Source organism: Ursus arctos, unplaced genomic scaffold (assembly GCF_023065955.2).
Source record: "Ursus arctos isolate Adak ecotype North America unplaced genomic scaffold, UrsArc2.0 scaffold_4, whole genome shotgun sequence".
In the NCBI taxonomy this organism is placed as follows: Eukaryota; Metazoa; Chordata; class Mammalia; order Carnivora; family Ursidae; genus Ursus; species Ursus arctos.
This window is the reverse complement of record NW_026623056.1, coordinates 21183233-21198205: the sequence shown is the minus strand read 5'-3', so window position 1 is coordinate 21198205 and position 14973 is coordinate 21183233. Positions and strand designations below refer to the sequence as shown.

The 14973-nt window shown below is 37.1% G+C and overlaps 1 protein-coding gene across 7 annotated transcripts in view; it reads right to left on the bottom strand.

The window, feature by feature from the left end:
* TP63 (tumor protein p63) overlaps window positions 1-13036 on the bottom strand; it is a 222474-nt gene extending 209438 nt beyond the window's left edge. For 2 of the 7 annotated variants that reach the window (XM_026496558.4, XM_026496561.4), the window contains exon 1: window positions 12468-12710. In XM_026496558.4, the coding sequence (XP_026352343.2) occupies window positions 12468-12580 (113 nt within the window). In that variant the 5' untranslated portion in view covers window positions 12581-12710. Of the gene's footprint in view, window positions 1-11872; window positions 11909-12467; window positions 12711-12770 lie in introns of those variants that run through there. The other 5 variants (XM_057306692.1, XM_044383315.3, XM_057306690.1 and 2 more) reach the window with 5 other exon arrangements.
* Window positions 13037-14973: the final 1937 nt, after the last annotated feature.

Here is a 14973-nt window from a genome sequence, read left to right as displayed (position 1 = left end):
GCCCTCTGGATTGTTTTGCGTGACTACAGAAGCCACCAGAGGAGAACCTGTTAAGTAGTACCCTCTAAGAGAGAGGTTGTTGAAATTATCGGTTATGTTTAGTATCTTCGGTCAACTACTCATCATAGAACATAGACATCTGAACCAGTCATGGTCTTAGCACCGATACTCCCATTTTTAGAAAACTTTTATGCCCCAGCAATGACCTAATTTTTAGGGTGTGACTAATTAAGAAAAAGCCCAAAATAACAAAACAGTCATTTTTAGCCGAGAATCTGATATTGGAGAACCACATCAGCATTTAGATTGCTGTTTATAGTGACCCTCCTCTTTGTGTATTAAAAACTATCACCTGCAAGCTGGGGTGGAACATTTGTGTCTCTTTGTTAGGACTCCTGGAGTTCTTGGAAGTGACAAAGTGCCAGACAAATGCAATTATTTATAGTCTGTCTCCGTTCAATGAAAAGGATCCATAAGCTGCTGTTGCCAGGAGTAGCATTAGTTACCCAGCCTGACAGTTTCATTTCAGGGTTCTCCTTGGTGGAGACTGAACAGAATTCTTGAGCAATGAAAATCATGGCACTCCCTTGTGACTAGAGAAGCCTGTTTCAGACCCAAGCTGCCTCTGGGTTCTAGCAGCATCTGCCCTACATGCAGTCGTCATGTCAAACAGTGTGAGAACAAAACCATTTTGTCAGGGAGTAAATTATGGGTGTGGCCAGCACACATTGCTAGTCTCAAACCCGATTCACTTGCTTTTCTCACTTTTTCAACTTTTTGGCCAAGATTTATTTCTGTTAAAAGGAGAAAAACTCCAATAGGTTGCGTTCCCACCTGCCTACGTCTTCTATTTGGTCCTCACTTGGTCTAAAACCACGTATCAAGGAAGGGAAAGGCAGATCAGGAGTGAGGGGGAGGGCACAAAAGTATACAAATATAGAGCAAAAACATTTCAATGGAGTTAAGTAATTATTGAATACCTACTACGTACAGGACTCAAGGTCCTCAGAAATAATTAAGAGCTTAGTCATTTAAGCAAATATAAATACTGTAAGATAAAAATAAATTTCTATGGTATATAAGAGAGGAACATAACACATTCATGGTAAGCCAAAGTTTCATTCACTCATTCATTTATGTACCATGCATTTGTAGGACACTTTGTTCTCAAATTGGGCTCTCTACGGTTGTATTTATGGTACGAAAGATGCTTGGTAACATTTTCCCTCTTCAGATTTAGACTGTTTTTCTAGAATGTTAAATGGTTTTATGGTCTCTAAGCATAAAAAAGACAAAATTTATGGCAAAAACCAGTCCTCCACAAAACTGTTAACGAAGACACTGACCATTAAAAAAAAAAAAAATTGTAGAAATTAGGACCCAACTCATCTCCACCAGTGTCTAGCTGTTTTTAACCTGGACAAGTTACTCTGTGCCTCAATTTCTTCATTTATGCAATCTGAAAAATAAGATCTATGGCCCATAGAGAGCTTATTATGGGCCAGATGCTATCTTAAGCCATTTACACAATTAACTCATTTAATTCTCAAAGCAACCCCAGTCAGGTAGAGGCTGCTATGCATGAGGGAACAGACACAGAGATTAAGTTAGGAGATCTAACAATTGGCAGAGTGAGAATCTGCACCAAGGCACACAACCCCAAAATCCAGTCTCTTAAACATTATACTACCTATTGGGTTAGCAGTTAATACTAGTAAATCTTAAGGTGGTTTGAGGATTAAATGTATAAAATTAAATAGAATAGTTTCTGGGATATAGTAGGAATTCAATAAATATTAGATACTCAGCAGCCTTATGTCTCACCCTCATTTTCTAAAAATACAGTATCAAAAGTTGAGATCTTTAAAAATTCGTCATTATGGTTTCTGTCATTGCCCTACTTAATAAATAAGTGCTCATTAAAACCACATCATTTTATATCCATCGAATTAGCAAAATTTAAAAATAGTAATAGTAAAAGCTGGGACTCTGGCAAAACACATTGGCATGTCCTTTTAAATAGTAATGTTTTCCAGAAACTTGAAAAATTATATCGCCTTTTATGCGTCAACCCTCTCATTTCTTAGATGGCAGCATATTGTGGGGGAAGCACCAAAGTCTTCAGATCAGATAGTCCTGGTTTCAAATTCTGACTCAGATGAGAATGAAAATACAAAGAGGTCCTTCCACTTACTTCCAGTAAAGTCACACTGGTCAATTAGTTATCTCTCTGAGCATTTTTCCCTTGTCTGCAAACTGGGATATTACTTTCCTCAAAAAAATGTATTACATGAAATAATGCAGATAAATTACATGGCACTTTGTATGGATTGAACCTGTATTAGTTTGTTTTCCTTAAATATTTGTTCCAAGGAATGATCCCAAGGAAATAACTCAAAAGAAAGGTGATTATATTTTAATTAAAAAAAAAAAGATTTTATTTATTTGACAGAGAGAGAGACAGCCAGCAAGAGAGGGAACACAAGCAGGGGGAGTGGGAGAGGAAGAAGCAGGCTCCCAGCAGAGCAGGGAGCCCAATGTGGGGCTCGATCCCAGGACCCTGGGATCACGCCCTGAGCCAAAGGCAGACGCTTAATGACTGAGCCACCCAGGTGCCCCTATATTTTAAATTTTTAATAAAAATTATAGGGGCACCTGGGTGACACAGTTGATTGAGCGTCTGACTCTTGGTTTCAGCTCAGGTAGTGATCTTGGGGTCATGGGATTAAACCCTGAGTAGGGTGCCATGCTCAACATGGAGTCTGCTTAGGATTCTCTCTCCTGCTCCTTCTGTCACTCCCCTCCACCCTCACATGCTCTCTCTCTCACTCTCTCTCTCTCAAATAAATAAATCTTTTAAGAAAACTTTAATAAAAATTATAATCAACCTAAATGCTCAATAAAGGAAATAAAACCATTAAGTTGCCAATGAGATCCTTAGGCAGTTACTTATGTTAAGTGCAAAAATACATGACAAATTGAAAGTTATGATATAATTTATATAGTGAATAAAGCATTTATTATTTTATTATAACTTCCATGTATAAAAAATTAGAGACCAAAAAACAACTGTCTTACTATATTTTTCCTTGTTGGCTTCCATTATTGTTGGAAACATGTTATTTGTCTAATAAACAATTTTTTATATCATTAATATCAAGTCCCAAGTACCTTTATCTGAATGTTTCATCTGAGAATACCTAAAGTGTTCTAATATTTATGTTTCCTCCTGAGTTTCAGTGATCGTTCTTAACCTCACACTTAATTCAGATGATTCTAGAACCAGTTTTGCTACAGTAAAAACAGTACTAAAAGCCTCTGAATTTTCAAATTTCTTATCATATATCTAAAATCTAAGATTTATTAAATATTTACTGAACACTATTGAATAGTTTTATAGTTTACAATGTTGAACTATTTAAAGCATTATCCTTTTTCTCTCTTTATTCCCAGTCACCCAAACCAGAAGTATTTATCAATTTATTTTAATATTAGCTAATTTACAAAGCTCCTTTAAAAACATGCTTAGCAACTCGGATAAACTACATACTAAGAAAAAATCAATTTTTTATAAAATCCAAAATTATATGTCAGCTTCATGTATTTTTATTTTGGATATGTTATTGTCATAATTACTTATTTTTTTTGTTTACAAAATGCCCCAATTTCACTTTTGCAGAGGAACGCTTAGACTGGTTAAAAAAAAGTGTTTTGTGATATTTTTAGCTTTTTCATATATATTCTGTCTTCCCTAGAAGCAGAGAAATAGCTTCTGTGAAAGAAAAAAGAAGGAAGGAAGAAGAAAAGCAGAGAGGGGGAAAAAACAAACAAACCAACAAAATAACAAGCTTTCTACTTTATTGCTTTGAAGGATTCAAGAATGAGAGATAAAATTGTATATAGTTGTACATACGGAAGATAAGGTGGTACATAGAAGCCCAGATCGAAGGGCTGGTAGTGAATTCATAGGGAGGACAACACTGAAGGCTTCTGCTCAGGGAGAAAACTTGATTCTACATGAGGTTTTGCAGAAAGCATGTCAGTGCACATGTGATACGTAGGATGGCCTACATTCACCAGCACTAACTTGAAAGATAAGGACTTTATTAATATGCCAAGTTTTCACGAAGAAATCTCAATTAGATCCACATCAACTTCTACAGGATACTTAAAAATCACTGACACAGGTGCAAAGATTTATAACACTAGAGAGTATCAATAAAGATGCTGAAAAAATTCATTTTGACTGGAAGTGTTTAGATTGCTCAAAATTTAGTTTGAAAACCCTGTCTAGCAGAAAGTTTTCATTCATTCGCTGAGATAACAAAAATGTGAAAGAGAAAATAAAATGGAAACACATCTTATTAGCACTTCCTATTTGGAGGAGGTTGCAATATTATGGAAAAGTTGGAAGGTATTTTTCTCAATGAAAACTTTGATAAATATACTATATTTTATTTATGTAGTTAAGAAGTAAATGACATTAGTAAATTCAAGCATAAAGATGAAAGTTTGGCTGAACCAGAAAAAAAAAAGAAGGAAAACTAATGACGAATTTCAGATAAAATATGTAAAGCTTGGTATTTCTTTAAGAGGAAGGAGGAGAGGGGCAGAGGGAGAGGGAAAATCTTAAGCAGGCTGCATGCCCAGCACAGAGCTCAATCTCACGACCCTGAGATCATGACCTGAGCTGAAATCAAGAGTCCGATGCTTAACCAACTGAGCCACCCAGATGCCCCTGCAGAGCTTGGAATTTTTGAGGAAGCTGTAATGAAATGTCAGGATATGTTAGGGCAAGCAGGTTAATGCAGTCAAAATCTTAAGGTATAACATATTTAACTTCAGAAGGCAGTCTGTTCCATGTTATCCCTCTCATGAATTTGTGTGTTTTCTATTATTTAACTCAATCTATACCACCATTTGTAAAAAAAGCTTACATTAAAAATTCACCCTAGGTAACCATGTGGTTGATTAAATTATCACACCAGCATCCAATTCTGTACTTCTTGAGTCAAAATGCTTTATCAGTTTTAACATTATTGTGATGCTGGTTTTCCCCTCAATTATGAAAGAGCTAACCAAGTTCATGGAAAGTGAGAAAGGGTGTTTTCTGTTCAACTTGACAAATTAAGCTTGCTCATTTGAAAAAGAGAAAAAGGTACTGGAAATTTGAAAGTGGCAAGGGGATTTTGAGCCTTACAACATTTTTCTTTTACCTTAACAATTTCTGAACTTAGAGGCTAATTCGTAATAAAGACTCAGATATAAAGGGAGACTAGAAGGCAAACAATAAGAACAGAGTGACGATTAATTCTCTCCATTTAAATTATCCCCCAAATATTATGGCTTAAGGTAAAACCGACATGTTAATAACTGTCATTTCCAAAACCCTGACTAACCAATAAGTACACATCACCTTATGTCCATTTCTCATCCTATTTTAAACGGAACAAAGTGACTTTCAGAGGTTGGGAAGTGCGTAATTACATAGACTGAAGTCTTTGGACTTTGATCATAATTATAGTGCTTTATCCATCCATCACTTGTTGCTTGAGGACTGTTCCTGGCGAGTTATTTAAAGGAGATAGGAACTCTGTCAGGACAAATTTGAGCTGCAAAACAGCTAATCAGAAACTTGGCTCTCTTGACTTGAAACAGATTGAAAATTGCCACTTTAATCTCACAATCCATTTGGCTCTTAAGTAAAGTGAGAACTTGAAGTCTCCCTTTAGGAAGGCATGTATCTGTTGTTCATATCATTGGGTACCTTTTTAGAAGCTTCTATTGAGACCCTGGGTCCAAGTTTGCCTCACTGTAGTGGTCTCAAAATGGACTGTGCAAACAAATGAATGCTCTGCGGAGGTTGATAAAAAAAAATGCTAGTTTTGCATTCCTTCCCCTCACCCTCCATTTTCCAGAGAAAGGTAGCAATGCAATTGTAAACCGAAAATTAACTGGGAAACTACAGCATCAGAAGGTCTAGAGCTGTGTTTTCAGTAGTGGCCTGAGAACGACATGAATCGAAACGGTTTTCATTTACACTGCAATCCCAAGGCTCCACCAAGACTTATCTAATCATGGTCTCAGGCTGTGGATGTAATATCTCTCGTAATTCTTGACAACATCAAAGGTGAAAATGAATGTTACCGTGTTTTCCTGAACCTGAAGTTGGGCATTACAATTTTGGGCTTCAGTTACCATCTATGATTTGAATAGAAATGTACCTCCAGGGCACCTGGATGACTCAATTGGTTAAGCGTCTGCCTTTGGCTCAGGTCATGATCCCAGGATCCTGGGATCAAGCCCCACATCGGGGCTCCTTGCTCAGCAGACAGCCTGCTTCTCCCTGTCCCTCCGCTGCTCCCCCTGCTTGTTCTCTCTCTCTCTCTGTGTCAAATAAATAAATAAAATAGGGGCGCCTGGGTGGCTCAGTCGTTAAGTGGCTGCCTTTGGCTCAGGACGTGATCCTGGAGTCCTGGGATTGAGCCCCACATCGGGCTTCTCCCCTGGGAGCCTGCTTCTTCCTCTCCCACTCCCCCTGCCTGTGTTCCCTCTCTTGCTGGCTGTCTCTCTCTGTCAAATGAATAAATAAAATCTTTAAATAAATAAATAAATAAATAAATAAATAAATAAATAAATAAAATATATATATATAAAAAAAGAAATATACCCCCATGCATGTCGAGGAACGTTGACAGATGCCACTAATAAAAATCACCCTTCCAACTTGCGGCCTCCAGGGTGGGTGATCTGCACTTGCAGTTGTCAGCAAGCATGCCTCTCCCTACCCTTCCTTGCACCTTGTTATAGGATTTCTATATTTGATTCTAATATTTGGATTCCTTGAGTCTAGGATTATATCTTATATCTCTGCTATTTCCACTCAGCACCAAGAAATAAAAAATAAAGAAAGTTCCTGGAATCCTTTAGTTAAACAAATCAAAACAAAACATAGTTTTAGTTTTCATGTTTACAATTTGGGCATAAAAATCCTTTGCCTGGTGAATTAGTTTCCTACCACTGCCGTAATGAGTGGCTTAAGCCAATACAAATGCATTATCTTAGAGTTCTGTAGGTCAGAAGCCTGATGCAGGTCTCACTGGACTGAAATCAAGGTGTTGGCAGGGCTGCATTCCTTCTGCAGGCTGTGGGGGAAAATCTGTTATCTCGCCTTTTCCAGTGTCTAGAGGTGCCAGCCTTGCTTGGCTCATGATCCCCTTCCAACTTCAAAATCTGTTGAGTCGTTTCTCACATCACATCCCTGCCTCTTTTTCTCCCTTCAACTTTCACTTTTAAGGACTCTCACGATTACATTGAACTCACAAGGGTAAGCCAAAATAATCTACCTATTTTAAGATCATCTGATCAACAGCCTTAATTCCATCTGAAGCCTGAGTAATAGCACATATCACAGGTTCTGAAGATGAGGACCTGGTCATCTTTAGAGGTCATTATTCTGCCTACCACACCTGCCTACCTCCCAGGTAGATCCGATACATAAAGGACTGGGAAATACTTCGTCAATGGTAAAGGTCTATACAGTTCTAATAAAATGATAATATGTTCTGTGGTAGAAATAATATTGAACTGGATCATGAGACTTAAATTCTAGATCTGGTTCTGCTACTGTTTTGTTCTGTGATTTGGGGAAAATCACTTAAGCCCTCTGGGATTCAGATTACTCAATCTGAATTGTGAAGTATAAACATGGACAGAGACAAGCCAAGATCATACCAAGACCCATAATTGCTCTTAATTTAAAGATGATATCAAGCAAAATGGAACTTAAGGTATGCCCACATGAGGACACGATCATCGCTGGAAACGAATCCCCAGTATGCTGGTGTGCTGCACACACAGTAGTAAAACTGAGGAATACACTAAAGCAATGCATTTCAGAGATCTGTTGGATTCATATACAATTCTCCACATCCCAACTGTGAAGAGTAGATCAGAGGCTGTAATCCCTAATTACTTTATGAGGAAACTTTTATTTAAATAGCTTAAATGATTTCATGAAGGTCATGTAATCAGTTAGTGGTGGAATTAAGACTATTATTCAGACCTTTTGACAAGTTCTATGTGCATTCAGCTAACACACTCCCCTGCCTCCCTGCCATTTAAATGCACTTACAGCCCAGGAGTAGCATCTAGAATTCTAATACATCATACTTTGGACTAACCACAAATGATCATAAAGGTCTTTTAGAATTTATTCTTGTGAAAATTGTAAGGGTTTGAAGCAGGTTTTCTCCCCCTTGGTTACAACTGATGGATACATTAGTCCCCGTTGATAAATTGTACTTTCATATTTCTTTATGAACCAGTTCTTCCTGCCTTCTGCCTTGCTTCAATCCAAGTACAACACACACAGACTGTAGCGTGTTGGGTTGTTATAGACAGAGAAACAGTGACTATGGAGACGGCTAAAATGAATGGATTAGCCTTACTAAAAGCTGGTTTGCTCACTGCAGTGAATGGATACATCCTTTATGTCACATCAGAAGTTGTATCATTATATGTTATATCAATTTTGGAAGACTTTGTATGTGCATAGACAACACTGTAGGCATATATTTTATCTTTGTACTTGCCATGATCCTGACAGGAATAAGAGCACTTGAAAAAAGAGTGATTGTAGAGAGTTTAATGAAGGGACTGTTTGCCAAGGCATAAAGGATAGGATATGGCTCTTTGGAGTTAGTAGTGGCTGGGAATGCTTACCATTTCTATGCAGGAAAGAGAGGGAGGGTAGACACACGGACCTATGGCAAGGTGCTGTCTGACAGGACCTGCAGCCTTTAATAGAAAACCCAACAGGGAATTGGCCAGGGAAACATATGCCCTAATTTCCCTCCTTACGCACTTCCTTTTTTGAATTTAAATTCAATTAGCCAACATAGAGTACATCATTAGTTTTTGATATAATGTTCAATGATTCATTAGTTGCATATAACACCCAGTGCTCATCACATCTCCTTCTGTGCTTCTAACCCAAGAGGAAACCAGAGGAGAAAGGAAGTGTCAGTGTAGTCTGTAGGAGCCAGCTTCCTAAGGTACAGAACAAGAAGAAGAATGGAGGATGCATGTGGAGAGGCAGGTGAAGGACACCCAACACAGAGCTGCATCTGCCCTTTTGTGATATTCTGTCATAAACGAAATGATGTTCCCGTAGAAGTTCTCTGTCATCACACTTCCCTTTGGGATATATTTAGAAAACGTACTTAAGACCTTTTAACTAGTAAAGCATAAAATTCACAATCAATATGCAATTTGCACAGGAAATGCTTCTTACTCATCCATATACCATGTTAGCACTTTGGACTTTTTTGAGTAGAGGGTGACCGGCAAAAATGATACAAAATCACCTCGCAAATGGCTTGAATCATAACCGGTTGCGTTTCCTCTTATTTTTAGCCCTCAGCTATCATATTATTTCAAAATTTGATCTTGATTCATATTTATCACTTCAACTGGTTTATTTTCAAAATTACATTTTGAAAGGATTTAATCTGTCTTTTAGAATTACTCAGTTTAGAAATCTATTTTAAAAAAACTGTTGGCAATTCTAAAAACTAAAGGGTGAAAGAAGGCCCGAATTATTACCCAACAATAAACTAACGGAGATTTAGATTGTAAAATGCTACATTTTAGATTCATTTTGATTTTTTACCTAATAAAAAATAAACAGAGCTCACTGTTTACAATTTTCATTTTTAAGGAAAAGGTAATCTACCCATTCGCTCTTCTTTATTGATCTGGCATAGCATTTCACCTATGGTTCGACATTTTTGTTAAAATCAAGTTAGCAATAAAAGGACAAGCCTTGATTTTCCCCACCTTTTCTTCTTTGTAATGGTCAATATCATCAAAGGGGGAAATTTTAGCCCTAAAGTTTTCATGCCCTTTTGATTATCAGAAAAGTTTTTGCAGAGACTAAAGTAAATTAGCATCAACACTGGAGCACAGCTAAATGTATTGCATGTCAATACGTTTAGGTGCAAAGAAAAAAAACCAGAGGGTGAAATCTCAATTTTAATTGAGAGAATGATTATCATAGAACTTTGAAATTGGCTTTTTGGGAATGGCATTAACATTCAGTAATAAATGATAATAGCGTCTCTCATTTATTCTATTCTGTGATAAAAGGAAACCATGCATTAAGGTAGCTTGGAGTTAAAAATAACAAGATATCCTGTTCTTTCCTTTTTTGAAAATTTCCTTTCATGACTTCTTTCTAAAGACGAGGTCAGGAAAAAAGACAAATTTAACTATGTAGATGACTATGATTATGGAATGATTAAATTTGGTCTTTCTTAAAATAGATTTTGTAAACTGAGAACTACAAGGTTTGTCTGCTAAGAAAAAGCAACTCAAACCCATTCACTCACTAGGCATTAAAGAGAATATTACTCTTACATTGACAATACATGATATTGTAGATTTCTTATGATAAAAATCCACCTACTCATTTTTCACTAAGTAGTATGGACAAGAAAATAGTAATAATTCAGTCTTTAAAATACGTGACAAAAACAGTTAAAATATTTGAGGGAAACAGATCTGTTATTAAGTATATAAGTACCACAGAGGTAAATAAATGAACGTTATAACCATATCTTACTCATTTTGCTCTTTCCAGTGCCTTGCACAGAATAGAGGCTCGGCAACAAACATTTCTCTGCTCTTTAATTTAGCTGCAAGTTAAGTTTTCATTACAAATGGACGGTACACAATCTTGCTGAACACAATTTATTAAACTATTTTAATGTACTATTAGTATTTTGAATTTTACAGTGTGTCAGAAACAGATGATTTTTGTTCCATGAATTAACAGGTTTGGGGGACAATATGAGAAACAATTTTCTCATTTATTTATATTTACAGGCTTCTCTCATCCATCACTGGAAATGCCTGTAGACAGGGGTGTACAGGGTTGACGTGTGGGTTGCTAGTCAATAGAAGAAAGTTTCTTCTAGAGCTGAGATGGATCCAAGCACCTACTTTAAAAGAGATGTTCTCAAGGGAGGCATTATACAGCTAATATTTCATCGGAACTATGCTCTTAGAAGAGCACTTCAAAAGATTTTTAGTAGAACAGAAAATTTTGAGTCTGGAAAACAATTTTGAGAACTCGAAAACGTAGGGTGTTTTGCTCTTTCTTGACCCAACCCCCAACTCCAATGAAACTAATTTGCAAGTTATCCAAGAACATAAACTCCAGAGCCCTTCGTTTTTGCTAGCGTTGTGATTGGTGGCAGAGAGCAAGGCAGGAATCAGATCACGATTCACATTTCTCATTTCAACCTGGATGACTGCAAACTTGCTCCCTCTCGCTCTCTTCCCCCCCCCTTTTTTTCCCTCTCTTTTCTTTCTCCACCATTTACCTTTCTGCCTTACTTTTCTGTTTCTGCTTCCTCAGACAGCCCATCAGAAACCTCACAGGAAGAGGAGCAAAGTCTACATCGTCCACATTAGTGTCCTACTGGTGACAAGTCATATTAATGAAAAAAGATCACACATCTTCCGTAATTGCCTAGGCAATGTGACAGTAACTGAGCCCTGCCCAGAGAGCCCACTCCACTTCTGGTATGAGCTTCCAATAAGCCTCGGTGGTGACTGACAAGTTAACCCCTATGGAACCCCACCATTTCAACACTCAGAGGACCTCTCTCATTAGTCTTATAAAATAAAGTATGAAATTCCAACATCAAATCTCATGCTGTTAAATTAACAACATCACACTGCTACATACGACTTAAATATCTCCCATAACTTTATGACTGGAAAAACACTGTTCAGATTTCATTTACCAGTTTAAAAATAGCAAACTCTAATTTGAAACACATACACACACATCGTGCACACTCACTAATATTCCCTCTGAGTGCTAGGCAAGTGTTCCTTCCTATAAACATAAATAAAATTCAGTACAATCATAAATTTTAAAAGTCAGATTTGTCAAAAGATGATGTTTGTTATGAAACAAATCAAGAAGACATTATTTCTTAGAGCCAAAATGACAAGCCACAATCTGTTGGCATAACAATGGCTATTCATCTATTTTTTAATGTATAAATCAAAATTATTCCGTGTTTATTTTGACTTGAAGATAGTCTATAGATTATTATATCCCGGACCAATGAAATTTCTTCTTCCTGGGTGGGTGAGTGCTGAGCAAGGCAAATAACAGATTTTAAACCTCTGCACATGGTGTGATCATTTTTTTTAAAGAAACCATAGGAAGCTTGTCTTCCAACTTTGTCACTTTGTAGATCCAGACACGAACTAAAAAAGAAAATTAGAAAAGATGCCCGTAGACCACTCTAAGTTCACAGAAAGTCCAAAATAATATCACTGTGCTCATAAACAAGGAGGGGTTGCTCTTTGTAGACAGCAGAAACACTCATAATACACAAGGCACTCCAATTAAGTTTTGATAGAAGTTACGTCACGTTTCAACTCACCGCTGGATGTAGGGGTCGGGACAGTACTGTAGGGTGGCACACCGTGAAGTTTCACAATTCATTTCCTTCAACTCTCTTTGACAATCAACCAATGGAGAACAATTATAGAACATCTACACATATACCTGTGTATATATAGATAATAAAGCCAGGAGGCTAAAAGCAATAGGGTCAAATGCTATCAGACATAGAAGTTGAGACACTTCCCCCTTCACACACATTTGCAAAGAGGCGGAGCGTTTCTTGATTTTAGCCAATGAGATTCATCAAGTGACTCAAACATCAGAAACAGTTGATTCTTACCAGCTGGGCATCCTCTCTAAAATTGTTCTTCCCCGTCTACCACGGCTTTAGAGTCCTGGAGGTATAGTGGCCACACTCGTTGGCAACTTGGAGTCATCTCTGAACTTCTGGTCTCTCTGGTGATTGGATGCTGGCGTGAACAGCATCAGAGTTTAATTTCAGCAGCCTGGACTTTTATAACAGAACTGAACTGATGAGTGTCCATCCTGCTCCGGCTAATTAACGTTTCCTTGTATCTGTATACTGATTTGAGGACTTCTGTAACTGCTTCTGGAGTTGCTTTTTTTTTTTTTTTTTTTCCATCTCCACCTCCCCACCCCCCCCCCCCCCCTTCATTCTCCCTTTCAGCCAACCGCCTGTTGTGGTCACAATCTCAAATAGCAAAGACAGGGAAATTCCTTGATTATATTTAACCTAGAACTCACTCTTCGTCTCAACTAAGAGAAAGTGGTATCCATTCACATCCTTTAAAAGTTTTTCCTGCCCCAAATAAAAGAAAATAAACTTTATGGAGTTATGTTTCATTTTTAAATATCCTACCTCAAACACACGCATAAGATTTTCTTAAAGTGATAATAGTATATTATTTCAGACTATTTTGAAGCTTACAAAATTATTTTAAATTGCCTGTTACTGAAAACATTCTGGTTTACTTCAATCTCTATCGGTCTGTCTCACTTTCTTATTATGTATATTGGTTTTGCTGGTTTTGGTTTTACTTTGGCTCGACCTACTTTAGAGTAAAATCATTAAATTCTTCATATATCCAAAAATGAGTATAATATCAGAAAAGTCTACATACAGAATCATTTATTTCCTTTCTGAATATAGGCTGTAAACCTATCCCGGTTTTGTGGATTTGGAAGTTGAATGAAATATGATTCAGAAGCTAAATTAAAATAGACTCCAGCAGGAAAAAAAAAAAGTTTGTGTACCCAAGCGTCACTAATACAGCAAGTTCACATCTTCCACTCACCCCCTAATCACAGGTCACCTGCAAACGGGTAACATCAACAGTAGTCAAAGTTATGAGCCAGTCAAAAGTCCTTTCCAGAGAAATTTGACATTTCCTTTAAAAAAATGCTGGTTTTCAAAATGTGTTTCACAAAAATATTTTATTTGTTGCTTCAGCCAGGATAGAAGGGAGAAGCTATTTAAAACTTGACATTCTCTTCCCTTACTTAGCCGGAGAGTGTCTAACATCTGTGAATTGTGAAATTCACAAACATGCTGGCCTGAGCCCCAGCCAAATCAAACAGCTTGCTCTACAAAATGAGAAACTTGAAGGGAAGATCATTTTACTAATTAATTATAGATTTGTTAATTGGAGTTAAAATGTTTGGCTTTACTCCTGCTATTAGAATACAGGTGACTGGAACATACCAAGTTCTTAAATTGAAAATATTCAATTTCCTTTGGCCATGGCCAAGTTGTTCCATCACACAGGGCCTTGTTTTTCCCATTTATAAAATGAGAGGTGAAATAATGATCTCTAGTGCAGTGCTTCTCAAATGTTAATGCAACTGTGAGTCACCTAGAAATCTTGTTAACACATCTTCTGGTTCAGTAGGTCTGTGGCAAGGCCTGAGACCCTGTATTTCTAAAAAGCTCCCACGTGATGCTGATGCTGCGGGTCCTTGCATCACATTTGGAATAGCAAGACCTGGTGCTCTTTTCAGGCCTGATATTTATTCGCTTCTAAGAAATAAGCAGGACGCATCTACATATTTTAAATTACGAGGAGAGGCTCTAGATCCCCAAATAAATTATCAATTTGCAACCATACTAGCATGTTTTTAATTTCAAAAGGTTTATAGACTAATTTATAGAAAAAACGTTTAAAATGCATGCCTTGACATCAATAGCTGATGTAAAAAATCCTAAATTTAGTTAGCTAAGAAGGACAGATATTACATGGCAAAAAATTTTTACATAAATAATTATGAAAAACAATGGGCCCTATTGCGTTGCAGAAATAAATGCCAAGAGCTACCTTGACCAAGGGCAGAAAGGCAAACTCTCTAAGATTCGACAGCACATCAGTAGCACACAACCATCTATAACCTGGGAAAATAAGTGACAGTTATACTATAATTACCATAATTGCCACTTATATTAATATTACATCTGTCTTCCCTTCCTCACCCCAGAGTCTCAGGTTACAAATGCATAAGTTATTTCTTTGGTGTGCAAGTTACATGCT